Source organism: Miniopterus natalensis, chromosome 20 (assembly GCF_054644295.1).
Source record: "Miniopterus natalensis isolate mMinNat1 chromosome 20, mMinNat1.hap1, whole genome shotgun sequence".
Classification (NCBI taxonomy): Eukaryota; Metazoa; Chordata; class Mammalia; order Chiroptera; family Miniopteridae; genus Miniopterus; species Miniopterus natalensis.
This window is the reverse complement of record NC_142100.1, coordinates 25,531,822-25,549,358: the sequence shown is the minus strand read 5'-3', so window position 1 is coordinate 25,549,358 and position 17,537 is coordinate 25,531,822. Positions and strand designations below refer to the sequence as shown.

The 17,537-nt window shown below is 57.5% G+C and overlaps 1 protein-coding gene across 2 annotated transcripts in view; it reads right to left on the bottom strand.

Moving 5' to 3' along the window:
* Positions 1-5,151: 5,151 nt before the first annotated feature.
* MLXIP (MLX interacting protein) overlaps positions 5,152-17,537 on the bottom strand; it is a 40,727-nt gene continuing 28,341 nt past the window's right edge. Inside the window, exons 9-18 of one of the 2 annotated variants that reach the window (XR_015716218.1) lie at positions 16,396-17,050; positions 15,906-16,024; positions 15,629-15,809; positions 14,061-14,188; positions 13,264-13,365; positions 13,059-13,186; positions 12,703-12,826; positions 12,239-12,368; positions 9,787-11,646; positions 5,152-5,432 (exon numbers count right to left, since the gene is read on the bottom strand). Coding sequence is in view for 1 of the 2 variants with exons in the window: in XM_087828478.1 (XP_087684604.1) it covers positions 11,525-11,646; positions 12,239-12,368; positions 12,703-12,826; positions 13,059-13,186; positions 13,264-13,365; positions 14,061-14,188; positions 15,629-15,809; positions 15,906-16,024; positions 16,396-17,050 (1,689 nt within the window). In the remaining variant the exon portion in view is untranslated. Of the gene's footprint in view, positions 5,433-9,227; positions 11,647-12,238; positions 12,369-12,702; positions 12,827-13,058; positions 13,187-13,263; positions 13,366-14,060; positions 14,189-15,628; positions 15,810-15,905; positions 16,025-16,395; positions 17,051-17,537 lie in introns of those variants that run through there. The other variant, XM_087828478.1, reaches the window with a different exon arrangement.

The window sequence follows — 17,537 nt, the reverse complement described above, 5'->3', positions numbered from 1 at the left end:
GACAGGTGGGGGGCCTGCAGCCGGCAGTCTGCTGTTCGGTGCAGCCTCCAGGTGATTCACATCCACACGCACAAGCCTGGGAGTCACTGGCCTTGGGTCCACCAGCACTTTTGTCTTTATTTTGGGGGAACCTGAGGCCCAAACAGACAGTACCCTGCCCAAGTTCTCATGTAAGGGGGACGAGTAGGACTCTGAGATAGGCAGCTGCCTTGGGTTTCTTCTCTACTCCAGGTCCCCCAAATATCCTAACCTCCAATGACAATGCTCTGGTCAATTTTTCCATAAACACCCACAGCAGTGGGCAGCTACCCTTCTTCTTGACTGTCCAGTTATTGATGTATCAGTGGTTGATTCTTGTATGTGCCCTGACCGGGGATCGAACCCACAACCTTGGCGTAACAGGACAAAATGCTGACCACCTGAGCTACCCGGCCAGGGCCTTGGCACGATTGATTAGGGATTAGGTGCCAGAGCCCGGGGACTTGCAGACAGCTGGCGATAACCCCCGAGGGGACGGCTCGCTGGCCGGAGGACATTAGCCGGTTGGACAGCTACCTGAGCGCTTTGCCCCACCGCCCACAGCCTCAGGAGGTGGCCGGAGAGATGCTGGTTCCCGGGACGGTCCTTCGGATCGGTCGCGCAGGGCTGGCTGTCCCTCCCTTGGTGAGGCGAATGGAACCTCTGTCTCTGCGTGAGGATGACGCTTTAACAGTCTGAGCCTCAGGTTCGGGAGAAGGCAGAGCCCGCCTCCCGCCTCGCAGCAAGGACGTGGGCGTATGAAAGAAAACATCTCCCCGCAGAGCACGTCTGCCACCGAACGCGGGGCTTCCAGCCAAGCGGGCCCCCAGCTCCCTGCGGACACCCGCCCGGCGTCTCACACGTCCATTCCGTCCGGCTGCCCGGAGCTGGTGCGGACCCCCCAGGATGAGGGGTCGGCCCCCCACCGCTTCAGACGCCAGCCCCAGGTCCCAGGTCGCCCACACTTGCTAGAACGGCTCACGGAAGTCGGGAAACTGTTCACGGTTCATTCTAAAGAGTGACGGCAGATTCAGACGGACGCCCAGCCAGGGGGAGACGCGCACGGGGTGAGGCCCGGAAGGGTCCTGAGCCCTGGAGTTCCCGCCCCGTGGAGCTGGGCTGTGCCACCACCCTCCCGGCAGGTGGGTTCAGTCACCAACCCAGAAGCTCTTCGACCCCCGTGATTCAGAGATTTTCACGGAGGCTTCGTCACTCGGGCACGATCGGTGCTTAACTCAATCTCCAGTCCCTGTCCCCCCAGAAGGCGGAGAGGGAGGGAGGGGCTGAAAGTTCCAAGCTTCTGATCACGGCCTGGTTGTGCAGGTGACCAGCCCCCACCCTGAAGATACCCGGGAGCCGGCAAGAGTCGCTTCATTAAAATCAGAGACACTCCTATCCCTCTGGGAATTATTAGGAGCTCTGTGTGAGGACCTGGGAGCAGCAACCAAATATATATTTATTATGCCACAGCATGGGACGGTGGCCGAACAGACTGTGGCTCAGGGGCTGGCGACATGGAGCTGTCGGGATGGGCTGTCGGCCTGGTAGAAGGTTGATTGTTGCAGGGAGACAGGGCCATTGCCCCCGGGGCAGCAGGGGCTGAGCTCTTAGTGGCTGCCAACCCCCCACCCCGTCGAGACCCTGCCTCCTTGCATCTTTTCTTTTTTTAAAATATATTTTTGTTTATTTCAGAGAGAAGAAGGGAGAGAGAGAGAGAGAGAGAGAAATATCTATGATGTGAGAGAGTCATTGACCGGCTGCCTCCCGCAGGCCCCCTACTGGGGATCGAGCCTGCAACCCCGGCGTGTGCCCCGCCCGGGAATCCAACGGTGATCCCCTGGATCCTAGGTCAATGCTCAGCCCCTGAGCCTCGCCGGCTGGGTCCTTGCGTCGCTTCATAAACTCGGGCTCTGCCTGAATCAGCCCGAGAGCAGTCAGAGCTGCACAGCTGATGGCCGGGCCCAGGATCCCCTTCTGATCTGAGCTGCCTCCCCCCACGTCCACAGCTCTGCAGATGACTCAGCAACTGGCCACAGTTCTGACTCAAACCACCTCGGAGCTCTTGCAGGGAGAGGAAGCCTTTTGAAGTCTCTGATTTCTCCTCTTGTGTTTCCAGCAAATCCACCTACAGCTTCTCTGACGAGGGGGCTTATCTGCTAACCAATCCACTCCCCTCCCTTGGGGACAGAGTCCCCATCCCAAACACCAGTCAGCCGCCCGCAGACGGGCCCACACTGGCTCTGAGGCGCTGTGGCCACCATCTTGAAATTCTTAATGATTCCTGAACAAGGGGCCCTGCGTTTCCATGTCACCGGGCCCTGCAGATCCTGCCACGGGTCCCACTGGGGTGTCTGGGTGAAGCGCAGACTCCTGGCTTTCACACCGAGATGCTCACTGAGCAGGTCAGGGCTGGGCCCTGGAGTCAGGACTTTTTCCATCACTTTTCAGAGAGAGTGGAAGGGGGAGAGAGAGAAACATGGTGTGAGAGAGACACACCGATTGGTCGCCTCCAGCACGTGGCCCTTCTGGGGCCGGGGATTGAGCCCGCAACCAAGGTATATGGCCCTGGACCGGAACCGAACCCGAGACTCTTCAGTCCAAAGGCCGACGCTCTAACCACTGAGCCAAGCCGACCAGGGCGAGATCCCAGCTCTATTCTGGGCGTTTCATATCAATGGAATCACACGATGCGGCCTTTCGTGTCTGGCTCCTCTCACTCAGCGTCATGTTTTCGAGGTTCATTCATGTCGCAGCAGGGGTCGGCGCTTCACTCCTTTTCATGGCCGAGTAATATTCCTCAGCCGTGTTTTGTAGTTTCCAGCGCAGGAGTCTTGCGGCCGACCTTTGTATATTGATCTTGCGTCCTGAACTCACTTACTAGCTCTAATAGCTGCGTGCGTGTCCTACAGGCACACATGTCGTGCACACGTATGGACCGATTTTCCTTCCTTTCCCACCGGAATGCCTTGTGTTCCTGCGTCTTGCCCAACTGCCCCGACGACAGCCTGCGGAACAGCGTTGAAAAGGAGCGGGCAGGACGCCGGGGGTGTGGGCGGGCGGGGAGAAGAAATCAGAATAACTCTGGATATTAAAACGGGGATGGTCTTGGCAGCAGTGTTAGTAACATCTGAGAAATTGGGAAGCGATGACTGGGGAAGCGGGAGGCGGGGAGGCAGGGAAGAGGGGTGCCGGATGGGAAAGTAGCTGACGTGATGGGCGCGGGGCCATTTAATCCTTACAGCGTCCAGTAGGGGACGGGGGTCACCAGCCCTCATTTCACAGGTGAAGACTTTCAGGCCCAGAGCGGTTGTCGCCGGCCCAGGGCAGTCAGGAGCCAGAGGGCGGTGGTTTGGATTGTAGCCTAAGCGCACCTGGGAGCCCCTGGGAGCGGAGCAGGGAAAGGATACAATGTGTCTAAGTGTCTTTAGAGTGGAAAAGATACAATGTGTCTAAGTGTCTTTAGAGTGGAAAAGATACAATGTGTCTAAGTGTCCTTAGAGCGGATTCCAGCTCTGTGGAGGTGAGATGGTGGGACCTAGGCCGTGGCGGGGCGGTTACTGAGATGGCAGCGGGGTGAGGAGGCCCGTGATTATTTTGGAGGTAACACTGACCAGACGGCCTGGCAGGCTGACCGCGGGGAGGGGAGGGGAGGGGAGGGGAGGGGAGGGGAGGGGAGGGGAGGGGAGGGGAGGGGAGGGGAGGGGAGGGGAGGGGAGGGGAGGGGAGGGGAGGGGAGGGGAGGGGAGGGGAGGGGAGGGGAGGGGAGGGGAGGGAGGAGCACGGGCCACCAGCGAGCAGCAGGTCCAGACGCGGAGTGTTTGGGGCGCGCGGGACTGGAAGCTAAAGGCAGGCCGGTGGGAAGCAGGCTTGAGAAAGAAACCTGTGAGGCGAAAGGCATGAGTGACACGGAGGAGAAAACTCGAGGAGGCAGACGGGGGAACACGAGGAAGAGCCCCAGGGGGGAGACAGGGCCCGGCTGCCCACGTGAGGGTTCGATTTGTAGCCCTTTCTGCCTGTGGAAAGTGCTCTTCTGTGGGTCGTGTCCCCCTTCACCGGCTGACCCTGCCTGTCCCGCTGGCTCCTGGCTCAGGTGCACCCACTCCCGGGCCTGGATCCGGACCTTCCTCAGGCTTCCTGTGCTGACCCCACTCATTATTTGTAGGTTTGGTTGGGTCTCCAATACAGTCCCTGCTTGGTCTCCTGAGCCAAGTTCAAACTCAGCCTCCAGCACACGCTTTTAAAATTTTTTCTTTAACTCTCACCTGAGGATGTTTTTTCCATTGCTTTTCAAAGAGACTGGAAGGGGGAGGAGAGGGAGAGGGAGAGACATCAATGTGAGAGAGAGACATCGATGGGTTGCCTCCCACATGAGCCCCTGCTGGGGCCAGGGATCGAGCCTGCGACCGAGAGGTACGTGCCCTTGGCCGGAATCGAACCCGGGACCCTTCAGTCTGTGGGCCGGCGCTCTAACCACTGAGCACCCGACTAGGCCCAGCACTCGCTCCTTGGTCAAAGGGTGGAGGAAAGAGGGAAACATTGGGTAAGCCCACGGCAGGCATTGGGGGGCGAGGGACAGTGTGTGTATCCCGGTGGGTCATTCAGTCACACTGGTGGGCGGGCGGGCTGGGGACCGAGGGGACAGCAACAGGTTGGCACCTGGGCTTCGGGGCAGGTGGGAAAGGCCGCTCAGCTGTTCGCTCAGGTCCTCCCTGCCCGCACCGCAAATCTGTAATGGAAACAACTAGCCCCGCTGGGTCCCTTCCCCCAGGAGCAAAAATCAGTCAGACTAGATGAAGAGATTAGACTGCTTGCTGTGCCGAACCCATCGGGGCAGGAAAGCGAGACGCTTATCTTAGAAAGTCTTTCCCCTTTTTAAGCACTACGGGTTTTCTAGCTAATAATTCGGCGAAACAGAAACTCTGATCAATCAGAACTCTCCATTCCCCAGGTTTCTCATGAACTGTGACTTCGTAGCTTTTCAGACTCTCCAGGAGCCTTTTTTAGGTTTTTTTTTTTCCGATGTCTTTATTGATTACAGAGAGAGGAAGGGAGAGAGAAACATTAAGGATGGGAAAGTCATTGATCAGCTGCCTCCTCCGGGGATCCAGCCTGAACCCGGGCCTGTGCCCCGACCGGGAATCGAACCCCGGTCTCCTGGATCCCAGGTCGATGCCCAACAGCTGGGCCACGCCGGCCGGGCCCAGGGGCCTTTAGATGACCAGCAGGGCAGGCGTGCAGGCAATTCTGGAAATGGCACAGACAGACACACTCCTAGTCACGTGAAACCCATGCGGTCTCGGGGTGCTTCAGGGCTGAGGGGCACACAAGACTGGCCCTCAGTGGACCGCCCAGGAAACGGACGATGGGCCCTCGGTTCCTTATGCTGTTCTACTTCTCTGTGTGCTGGAGATTTTCTGAAATAAAAAGATAAAAAGCAGACTTACTGAAATTTAAGAAAAGTGCCTCACGCCAGCCTACGGGGGCTGGACTCAGACGCTGACGCACCGAAAGGAGCGACGGGGACAGTGAGCTGTGTTCTGCAGAACTGAGTCCCCGCCCGAGAGGAGGTGCCTCTGAATGCCACCTAGGTTTGGATATGATACGGAGCCTCTTCACTAAGTTCCCGCCTAAATTACCAAGTTACCTTTTTATATTAAACATGTAGGTGTAGGAGTCAACCTTTAAACCTGTGCAGCGCCCGCGCCAGGCTGGCCTCTCCCACGCCGGGCCCCCACCTGACGTCCGGCCCTGCGCCTCTGACGGGGACAGACGTGACCAGCTTGGACCTTCCCAAGCTCGCCCTGTGAGGCGGAACGGGGTGGACGTCGCTGTGGACTGGCTGCGAAGGGATGGTGACGTGGGAAGGGGGGTGGCACAGCGTGTAATGACCTTGGGCGAGATTTAGAAGACAAGCCTGACCTGGCTTGGTGTTGGGGGAGGGGAAGGACATCAAGGACAAAGCTTGCGTTTGGCACATGGAGAGCCCCTTTACAAGATAAAAAACGACCCCTCAGCCCTCCCGCCGGGACTATTTCTGTCTCTATAACGTGAAAATAACCACACAGACCTGAGAAGTGTCCGGAGGTGCGGATGCCCCGCGGTGGCCCCAGGGGCACAGGGATGGCCTGTGCACGGGCCTCACTCCCTCTGGTCACTCTGCTCCTCCCTTCCGGCCCATCCAACCTCTACCGTCTTCTCCAAATTGCGCCCCAAGCACCCTCCTTATGGACCGTGGAGCTGGGCTCAAACATTAGGAAGAACCGGGCGGACACCTGCGGCTTAGCTCCCGGTGGGCCCGAGGGGTCCGCGAGCCTCTCGCCTCTCCAGGGCCCGGCTGTTCCGGCCCCGTGTCTTGTTGTGTCATGAACTTTTTTCCTTGGGGGAGGCGTGGGGGTTAAGGTCACACAGGAACCCGTGTACCAAACCACTGCGTTTCAGCCGCACATACCGATCTGGCAGTTCGGTGAAGCGCCGCAGGTGAACTCTGCCGGCCTGGTGAGCGCGTGGGCGAGGTCGCTGACCCTGTTGGGGGGCCTCTCTTCAGGGCCACCAGCTTTCTGGACCTGCCCGGGCCGCCCCAAGGCCTCCGCCGCAGGCGGCACCCGCGCTCAGGGCAGCACTGAACACCACACACCACAGGCTTTTCCAAAAAATACGGCTTTTTATTGTTTTGGATGCAAATCTAGTTTTCAAACTGCATTGTAGTGTTGAATACAGCTGGTGGAAACGTGCTTCCCGCCTGTGGAGGGGGCTGTGTTCTGCGTGACGTGGGCCCGGGGAGCCTGACGGGGCCCTGCTGGGGCCCGTGTCTCAGACCACAGGGGTGCCTGCCTCCTCAAGGAGCCCCGACGCCATCAGCGGAGCTCAGGGCAGGAGAAAGCGAACCATTACGCAACGCGCCGAAACCTGGGACAGGCCAAGAGCGCAGTGTTGGGGGGGGGGGGAGATCGGGCGTGGAGGTGGCCGGGCCCCTGGGCTCACAGCCGGGTCCCCCGGGCCGAGCCCTTCCCACCCGTCACTGCGGGCTGTAAACTGTGGAAATGTGTAAACCCCGGTCTCTCCCAGGCCCACAGCCCCAGCTCCTGAGAGCAGCCCGTCTCTGCTCAGAAACGCAGGAGAATTCTCTTCTTCAAATCAGCGACGCTCGAGGTCGACTGTGGAGCCAGAAGTTTGACTGGGAGAGGAAGGTGAATTTTGCTACATAATTGGAAAGGAATTTCACAAAAATAAAACCCCATTAACACATACACACACACACCCCCCCCACATTCGATATAAAAAGTTCCCTTCTCTCATCAAGGCTGATTCCCACAGCCCGACAGGGAAGCAGCCCCTGGTGGTGGCTGGGAAGGCCACATCCTCAGGACAGGATCGGGGAGTTGACCCATGTGGAGGAACTAGGGGGGTCCTAAGGCTTCTCCCTGTTCCTGGAACCCCTCCGACCACAAAGCCTGCCGAGAGGGCCAAGGCCGCTACTGAAATGGTACAGGCGTGTTGAGCTCCCAAGCTCTCCCCTCCCCCAGCCTCCTCTCCTCGCCCCGCCGTGTTCAGACGCGGGGAATATCCTAACACCTGCCGAGCCCCAAACCAGGGCCTGCTGCCCCGTGGCGTCCAAGTGACCCAGGCAGCCGCATCAGGGCTCTCCCAGCTCCCATCCCAACCAGGTCCAGCCGGGAACACTTTGCAAAGCTAAGTGTAAGAGCGGTGAGGGGTTTCACCTACCGCACGGTTTAACAGGAAGCAGGCGACTCTAGGGAAAGGCAATTCTCCCACCAGGGAGAGAGCAGCCCAGCCGACAGCCCAGGCAGTGGGACGAAGACCTGCTCGAGGGACCGGGACCGGGGACCTCGGGAGGAGTTGCTGAGTGGGCGGGGTGACGAGGCAATGCTCCAAGTGCTGTCTGAAGCCAGTGAATCAAGAACTGAACTGAGCCCGGCCGGTGTGGCTCAGCGGCTGAGCATCGACCTAGGATCCAGGAGACCGAGGTTGGATTCCCGGTCGGGGCACACGCCCGGGTTGCGGGCTCGATCCCCAGTGGGGGGCCGTGCAGGAGGCAGCCGATCAATGACTCTCATTATTGGTGTTTCTATGTCTCTCTCTCCCTCTCCCTTCCTCTCTCTGAAATCAATATATATTAAAAAAATAAAAAATAAAAAGAACTGAACTGAGCAGGGCCAGGTGGCGCAGGGCCTGGTCCACAGCACCCACCCCTGCACACCGAGAGTCTGCCGGCCACGCAGACTCAGAGGACAGCCCTGCTCCACTCCGAGTTCTTGTTCAGCCAGACAGTAAACGTCTGATCTTGAAAACCACCACCCTGCCACCCCAGGACTCGTCTAGGTGGGAAGCCCAGCCAGAGGAAGCCGGGGTGGAGCTAGCCAGGGCTGCACATGGAGACAGGAGTGTGTGACCCCTCCTGGAGGCGGGTGTGCCAGGATCAGGCAACGATGTCTCCCACTACCACACCCCTTCACCTGGGGTGGCACGAAGGGGTTTGGCACCACCCTGGGGTCCCATGTCCCCTGAGAATCTAAGTTTATATTTCTATTGGCCACAGAAAAACCCCTTCAGACCTGACCTCTGAAAAGAGAAAAGTGGAGTCAGGTCACAAGGACAGGAATTGGAGAAAGTTGGGTGCCCAAGGACACGCAGGTGACCAGTGAACACCCCTCCTCCCACAGAGTCCCAGGAACAGGGCATGCTGGGCGTTTCTCTGCCCCACCCCCAGAAAACCTCTGCCAAGCTGCAGGTCTGCCACAAGGTTGGGGACACCCTGAGGGGTGGCAGCTGGTGCGTGACCCACCGGAGACAGGAGGGACAGGCCTTTCTGCTTTCAGAAAGCCCCACAGTGGCCCCTGCTCTGTCCCTGCACCCTCCACTCATTGTGAAAGAGCGAGAAGCAGTGATGGCACAGAAAGATTTCACAGAAACACTTGCAGAAGTTTACGTGCCAGACAGGATTTTTTTCCTTTTCAAAATGATTCTCATCCTCCAAAGTGTCAGCATTTTTAAGTTTCTTTTATGGGAGTTGGGACAGAGCGGGAGTGAAAACAAGTGTAAACAAACCACAGCCCCACAGTCAGCACCCAATGGAGGCGGCCAGCAGACTGCCTCGGTTTCCCCATGCCCTGGCAGGGGACCCCAGGATAGAGCCCAAAAGGCCCTTGTGACTGGCCGGGCTCATCAGGCAAGACTCCAAAACAGCCAAAAGGCCCTTGTGACTGGCCGGGCTCATCAGGCAAGACTCCAAAACAAGAAAACCCCTCGAACAGGAAACAACCGTGTCTGCAGCGAGAGAAGCAGCTCTGTGGCCCTGTAGCCGCGGTAACTGCGAGCACCAAGAGAAGATTTAAGTAATCACTCAGAACAAAACATGCGACACACACACACACACACACACACACACACTTCAAAGTCACACACCACCCAACAGCCTTAAATACCTACAAAACAGAACCTGAACATTAAGTCAGCAAGAGGGAGAGAGGGGAAGAGGTAGGCCAAAGACACAAGAGGCCAATGTTACATCCCGGGGCATTTTAAAAAGGAGGACTCCCAGCAAGGGGTGGGGAGAAAGCTACTGGTTTAGGAGAGGCCCAGGTTGGGCCAGCGCTGTGGCCACCTGCGTGGTTTAGGAAGGCACAGATCTGGGGGGGGCACAACCCTCCACAAGCCCTCACAGCTGCGAACGTTTCGTGTTTTCTTTTCCCTTTGACCCTAGTCATGACATGGTCTTCCCCTTTTGAAGGGTAAAGATGGTGCTCTTACATTCCCAGTGGAAATGAAGAACCAGCCCAGCCTCGTCCTGTGCCTGCCCCTCAGGAAAGGGAGACCAGAAGGACTGTAAACACGTTTTCTGGGGAGGCTGAGGGGGTGGCCCCACAAGCTTGAAGCACAGACCAGGGAGCAGGCGATGGGTCAGTGACCTGCGGCAGAGGTGGTGGCGCAGATGGCAACAGGGAGCGAACCCCCATCCAGCCTCCATCACCCAAGGCTGAGGAGGGGCTGGTTGCTCTCTGAGTACCTTCCTAGGGCCTCCAGGAACCAGGGGAGCTTCCAAATGGATCAGAACTTCAGGAGGTAGCCGTGGTCCCCCCTCACATGGCTCCCGAGCCCCCTCAAAGCCCACCCAGGCCTCCAGGCCTGCCCAGCACTGCCGTCTCCATCTTGGGCGGGGACAGAGGAGTCAGCTGGCCCTCGGAACTTCACAGCAGGATGATAAAAGTACATTCTTTCAATGAGGAGGGGCCCTGGCGGGGCTTCCTGAGTGTTGGCGCGCCCTTCACCTGCTTGCTGCTCTGGCAGATACAGCGAGGACTGGCCTGGATCACCCTCCTGCCACGCCTTCCTCCGGGCCCTCCCCGCTGCAATTCCCACACTCGGGAACAACCCAGTGTCCCCAGGTATCCTCCACCTCGTCGACTCAGTGCAGCTCTTCACTGTCTGATCTGGGCGACACCTGGAGACAGCTGAGGCTGGCCACCTCCGACTTCTGCCTGTCAACATTCAATTTCTTCCTTCAGACACAGGACAGGACAGCTTTTGGGCATGGTGACATTTGGTCCGAGAACTGTTATGGTTTGAGGCTCCCAGGTGAACAGAACAGAAAAGATGACCAGGCTGGTGGGAGCGCCATGGAGTCTGGCTTTTTGAACGCCACACTGCAAGGGCCACGCCTGTCCATCAGGCACTGCTGGCCCGTCCGAGCTGAGCATGGAAACAAGTCAAGAATGGTGTGGAAGGGCCACTCTGTGAGCTGACATCTGCCGAGGCCCTGGGCCGAGTCCCCACCACAGTTCTCCAGTCAGTGACTCTGGGGATGCTGCCCGCCATGGCACATGGAGCTAAATCAAAACAGGTCAGACGCTGCCCGGGAGGGTCTCGAGCCGGAACAGCAGCTTTGCATGTTCCTGCTTTCCTTCTTGTCCGTGTACCTTTGCTTTCACACACTTGAGTCCCGGGGTTCCCCAGGCAGCTGATGGTGCGTAAGCCTGAGCAGCTGTCCAAGTCTGTCTACAGCTCAGAGTCTGGGGAAGGAAGGAAGGTGCTTCCAGCTGCCCCAGGGGCGGGCCAGAGCAGGCAGGGAACCATTCAGAGGAAATAACCGCCCAGGATGCGACAGACAGGGATGGGCAGGGACCTGTAAGTTCTCTAATTCCAGGCGCAGGCGTTGCCTCTGTGTCCCAGCTACTTCCGTGGGCCCCTAAGGCCAGCAGGACAGGACTGGAACTGTGCGTTCCTGTCTGGGCTGCCCCGAGGGCAGTGGAGATTGTGACTGAGGTCGCTGAGTGAGTTACAGCAAGGGGTTCCCAAAGATGGGCTATTGCTGTTGGCAGGACCTGAACCTGCTTCAGACCTGAGAGGGCGTTTGAGCAGCCCAGTGGGCCAACAGAGTTGGAGGGAGGCCCCAAGGCTCTGAGTCAGGAGAGGCGCGGGGTACAGCCTCCTCTCACAGGCAGGGAAGGGTCTTCTGGCATCTTGTACGGCACATGCCCACTAAGCGCTGCTAAGACTCCCCCGATCTCTTGCCAATCCTGGTGACAGCCTCTGCCGCCTGCTCCGGCAGCTGGGATGGGTCTGTGAGAATGGAGGTGGTGGTGCTCAGGTGCCGGAGGGTGTTCAGCACAGCTGGAAGACAGGAGAGGAGTTAACCTGTTTGAGCCCCACCACGGACAGTGCATACACGTGGTCTTACAAAAACAAACATCACGTGACACTCATGCTTGCCAGGGGAGGAGAAGCACTGAGCTGGACAGAGGGACGGACACCAGGGCAGCCCTCCTGCCTTTAAGACAACCCCCCAAATCCTACTCATATCCTGCAGATAGGTGGAGAATCCTAAGCTCTTCCTGCTTGTCCACTGGTGTGGTGTTACTATCCCTTCTCTGTAACTTTAACATACAGGCATAGCTTTGTTAGTTATAAGAATTAAACAAGGAAACTTCTGAAAGGGCCCGGCCAGTAAGAAGAGTTCAGTAAACATAAGCTGGATCTCATGGAACCAACACACACACTGAAGCTACGGAGAGGTGCTGGGAGATGTACGCCCTTTCCCGCAGTTGGCATTTCTGGCTCAGGGCTCCACACAGCACCGTCCTGGTGCCCCAGGCCCTGTATGCATGGTTGCTTGCAGTGGGACCTAGGTTTTCTGCAGCACCCAGAACTAGCATGAAGGGTGACAGCCTCCAATCCGACCACTCCTGAGCAGCAGCCCACTCACTTGGCCTGAGGACAGGCAGGGAGCAGCGTTGGTCCAACCAGGACAGCACTGTCCGGTGCAGTTCTTCCAGGCTGCTGGTGGACACCATCCCCTTGAAGGACTCGAACAGCGGCTTGATGATGATACTGAACTGCATGGCACGTGGGTTAAAGAAAAGATAAGCGGGGAAGAGGGCCTGTGGCTGACTTCCCTTGGGACTGGCAAGTAATTGTGCATAGAGTTGAGAGAGCTCTGAACAAGGTAAGTGTGCCCTTACATTTCCCTAAAATGCTTCTAGCTGTAACTGACCACCACCACTTCTCAGCCTGGGCCCCCCTCGAGGAGAAAACTAGCCTTGGAGTCTTGGTGAACTGAATGATGACCATTAGAAGAGACTTTTTCTAAAGGACTGGAGTGCGGACGTCTGCTGTTCTGGTGCACTGATTTGGAGTGGGGTGGGCAGGGCAAAGAAAAGCCAAAGATACAATCCAGAACTTCCAATTCTGCAGGGTCCGACTCTTTACATATTCGTCAAACATGTCTGTCATGTGATCAAACTGGCGCCGGGTGACGGGGACCCCTGTGGCAGGGAGCAGCTGCTGGCAGGAGCTGAAATGACAGGAAGAGTCAGAGGAAGCTTGGAGCAGCTGGTGATAAATACGGACCCTGGGGGTTCCAAATGGGCAGGGCCAGCCCGCTGTCAGGTCTCCAAAGGCCCAAGAGGAGGTCTGGGAAGGAGGAAAAGCAGCTTTAGTGCTGCACAGAGGACACAGAGGGTCCTGCCTGTGTGGCGTGTGTGGGAGAGGACAAGGCACAGCCCGAGCCCCCAGGGCCCCCTCACATGATGGTGGCATTGAGCTCCTCAATCTCGTCCCGCAGCCGCCGAGCTTCCTCTTGCATCTGGCTGCGCTCCTGCTGCAGCTTGGTGATGTACTCCACTGTCTTCTGCAGCGTGATAGCGTGGCTGGTCTGCAGGCAGGTGGGGGATCAGAGCAGTGCCCTCGCCCAGGACCAAGCTCCCCACCCAACACCCCCAGGCTTCTTACCAGTTTGGAGCTGTTAGAGATCAAACTGTTCAGGGTGTCAAAGCCCATCTTGATGTTGAAGCGCCTCTTCTGCTCGGCTGAAATGTGCTTCATCTGCCGATTCTGTTGGGCAGTCGACCCATCACTGTGATGTGGGGGAGCTGCAGGCCACCTCCCCTTATCTCCCTTCTCCTCCCTCCCAACTTGCTGCTGACTGGGGGGGGGTTGAGGAGGGCAGGCTAGACCCTGGGGCTGGGCTAGAGAGCTAAGTGGAAGGAGGGGTGACAGGAAGCTGAAAGGCTCTAGCAGGAGCCATGGGGGGACAGGATGGGACTCTAGACAACCCTCCCTGGAGCATGGAGCATGGAGCATGGAGCATGGAGCATGGAGCATGGAGCATGGAGCATGGAGCATGGAGCATGGAGCATGGAGCATGGAGCATGGCAGGGACCTGAAAGACCCAGCCAGGAACAAACACTGCTGATCTGACACTTTCCAGCCACCTACAAACCTCCACTGTCTCTGTCCTTACAGCTGACACTACCTGCCACATTATAGGATTCAGTGTTGCTTCCACAGGCCGGTCGGTGGGTGGGGGTAGAGAAAGTGGGCTTAATCTCAACATTAAAGCTGCTGACTTTGACGTCCACGTATCCGATGTCACCTCAGCCTGGGGGCGCACCAGTCAAGCCCATGGCTCTCCTTTCCAGTGTGTCCCTTGTAAGGGATGTGGCTGACCCAAAGGTCCCTTGAACAGTCTCCCTCTCCTTGCCTCCCCATCTTTCCTAGGGAATCTCAACCCGAAAGAGACACAATACCTTTAACACAGCCACGTTTTTGGGATCTGCCGAGTATTTCCCTGAGCAGTTGTTCTGGGGAGACTGAGGGCTGGGGCTGTGTTCTGAAGCACACGGAGAGGCCTGCCCTGAGTTCGGACCATCACGACCTGAGAAGAACAGACTCCTCTAAGGGACAGGGCTGCAGAGGTGGGTCCAACAAGGCTGCGCCTGCCGCAGTCCTCACCTATGAACGGAACCCCCAGCAAGTCCCAAGACTCAGAAACCCATCTTGAACTTCCCACAGCGGCCCCCAACCAGAAGCCAGAGAAATCACTGCCAACCTCCCATGAGGGTCTGTCAGGCCCAGGCGGCGCCTAATGAGGACTGACCACACGCAGAGCGCAACATGGCCCGAGCTTGGCCAGCCACAGGCCTTGGGGGATGTGGTAGCGTCCCGAGAGGAGGTCCCACTCCTAACAGCCTTTTACAAAGCCACTTAGAGACAGCCAGGGGTCTTGAAGAGTCTGTTTTTTAGACTCCACATTTCCTTATACTTTTTTCAATCTTACCCACTCCCCAAACTCTTTTAATTAAAAAACAAAAACACTCTTCTACCCACAGAGAGCATGACTGATACTGACTGTGCTGCAGTTGCCAGGGCCGCTCAGGAGCTGCCCCCCAGACAGACCCTTCTGAGCCCCCAGCCTCTTCCACCTCACTGTACGCAACGCCTCAAGTTAATTCCTTGCTGCTGTGTTGTCCCCCCCACTCGCTCTCCAGCTGCCCAGCACAGTGCTTGCTTCCTGCATTCTGAGCCTCAGTGGACGCGGTGACATTACCTGAGCCCTTCCCTACGTGACTCTGAGGCCTCACCCATCACTAGCTGCATCTCTGTATACGGAAGCTCATATTCTTCCAATCCTGCCCTTGGACAGGTCGCTGGGTCTGGTCCCAGTAAGCAGAGGCCTTCCTCCTCGTGTCTCCCCAAGGTAGAAGGAAGACAGTTCCAGGAGCAGCCACCCATGGTCTGCTTTCAGACAAGGAGCCTGGTGCAGCTCCAGGTAAATCATTTACCCGACCTCTTGGCTCTTCAGATGTCACCAGGCAAAGTGAACACCACCCTGTCTCCCCAGTGGGAGGCCCACCACGTGGAAATGGGCTCACAGATGCACAGTGCCTGGAAGCTGTGAGGGACAACTGCACTGATGTAGGGACAGGTGGGGTGGCTTCTGTGGCTGCAGCAACCCTAGACTAATGTTTTCTGTAAACTATGGAAAAGGATTCCTCAATGGCCCATCTCCTTTTCTGGATCAGAACAGGCAGCTCAGAGCCAGGCCTTTCTGAGGGAGTTAAAAGGGGTGTTTCCCAGAGTCCGCTAGCTGCTCACGCGGCAACACGCCTGTTCCTTTTCAGCTCCTGTGTTTTACCCTCCCCTAAATCGAACATTTTCCCAGCCTGGGCCATCGGCAACCTTATGACAACTCTGCTCGGCCTGTAAGCCCAGGCTCAATCCTGGGGCACCCCACAGGTGGCCTCCCCAACCCAGGAGTGGGCCAGCCCATTTCACTCACAAAGTCCCAACCACCCCAACCACAATGAGCACTCACTGGAACCCACGGCAGCGACCTGGGGACTGGCCCCGAGCAGTGGGACCTGCTCGCCCTTCACCAGGGAGTCTTGCACTGCACTTGCAGAGAAGAGCCGGGAGACAGGGGCAGGCTGGCTGCTTGTGGCGTGGCCCAGGTCTGTCACCAGGATACCGCTGTGGAACTCTGTGACTCCAGGAGCCTGGGGTGACACAGGAAAGAGTAATGTTGGGCAAGGGCTGCCTAAGACAGGGCCACGCTGCAGTTTAGGATGCTGAGGTCTTTCCAGGGCCCTCACCCTGGCGATGGGAGCAGGCGTGATGACCACATTGGACTGGGACACGGTAGAAGCCAACATCCCTTCTCTCTTCAGAGGGCCTGTCATGATCACTGCTTGTGGTTGTCCTGAAAAGGCAGCTGCCAGAACAAGGAGAAGGTGAGGGGAGGCCCCAAGCCATGACGACCTGCTCCTGATGCTGGCACTGACCCCAGGCCTGGTCCAGACGCAATGGGGCCCCCAGGAGAAAGACAAAGCCATCAGAGCAACTGACACTTTTTTGTAGTTTCCCTTGAAGGGGACAGATTCCAGACCCAGGAAAGAGGTGACCAGGACCATGTGCTTTCAAACTGGGTTGAGACTAACTTTAAAAGAACAACATAGAACAGAAAAGACCAGACTTATTGATGCAGTATTTCACTTTTTCACATCGAAATGTGTTACAAATTTCAAGCCTTGGGGACAGGGGAATATCCCTGGGGGGCACACTCCAGCTTCTCTCCCCACTCACCTGGGGCAATGCAAGCATTCTTCAATACCAAGGACACGGGCTCCGGTTTGGGAGCAGGCACTATTTTGGGGGGCTGCTTGGGCCTTCCTCCAGTCAAGGATACAGATTTGGGATGCACAAAAGTTAAACGGGGTTGGGGAGGCCCAACAGCTGGTTGCTGGGTGGCTGAAGACAGTGCCAGGCCACAGGGGGATGCTGAGGGGGTGGGGTGGCGAGTGGTGATGACAAGGCCCTGGCTCTGGCTGAAGGTGGTGGCAGAGGCATCATGTGTGGGGGTGGTAGAAGCCGTGTGGGTAATGACAGCAGGGGATTTGTTGGTTCCAGCAAACTTCTGTGGCTGCAGGAAGGCAGTTGGGGTTGCAGGGTTCAGGGTGGTGGCAGGAGGAGGGACTAACGGCATAGCAGGCGGAGCCGGCGTTGGGGCAGGGCTGGGAGAGAGCACAGGCACCGTGAACACAGGGAGGAAAGGCTGTGGGACACTCAGTGGGGGCGCAGAGGGACCAAAGTCTGCGGGCTGGATAAAAGAGTCCTCAGACTGAGAAGCGCCTTCACAGCTGGGCCTATCTGTGGGGTCCAGGGCGGTGGCTGCAGGGGACGCGATGAGGCTGTCAGGGAGGCTCACGGTGGGAAGAGAGGTGGTGGACAGGATGCTCTCCTGAGAGGGAAAGAGAAAGAGGTGAGGGAGAAACACTGGGATCACACAACTTGCCGTAACTTTCTGGTGACGTCTGCCACGCACCTGAGAGGAACCCCTGAATAGAGGGACAAAGGCACCTCTCCCATCCCATTACTGCTGATCTGGGGAGATGGATCTGTGTCTCCCCAGGCGTCGACAGGGGTCTTGTTTCCATTAGAAACTAAATGATAACACAGGGCTCAGACAAAGTGACTGTCTGCACACAGCTGGCTCTCAGCCTGGGAATATCTTGTTTCTGGAGTCCAACAGGGGTCCCCCAAAAGTCCCTGCCATCTTCTGTTACAGAGCAGAGGCAGCCTGGATTGCATCTGCTCATGGAGTTCTCTCAGGACAGTTTCATGTATCAACTTCTCAAGAGGTCACCTTTTCCTAAAAGGGAAATGCTATAAGGAATCAATTGTTCAGATCTCAATCTCTATAGAGGAAATTCTTCCCAGCGCCAGAT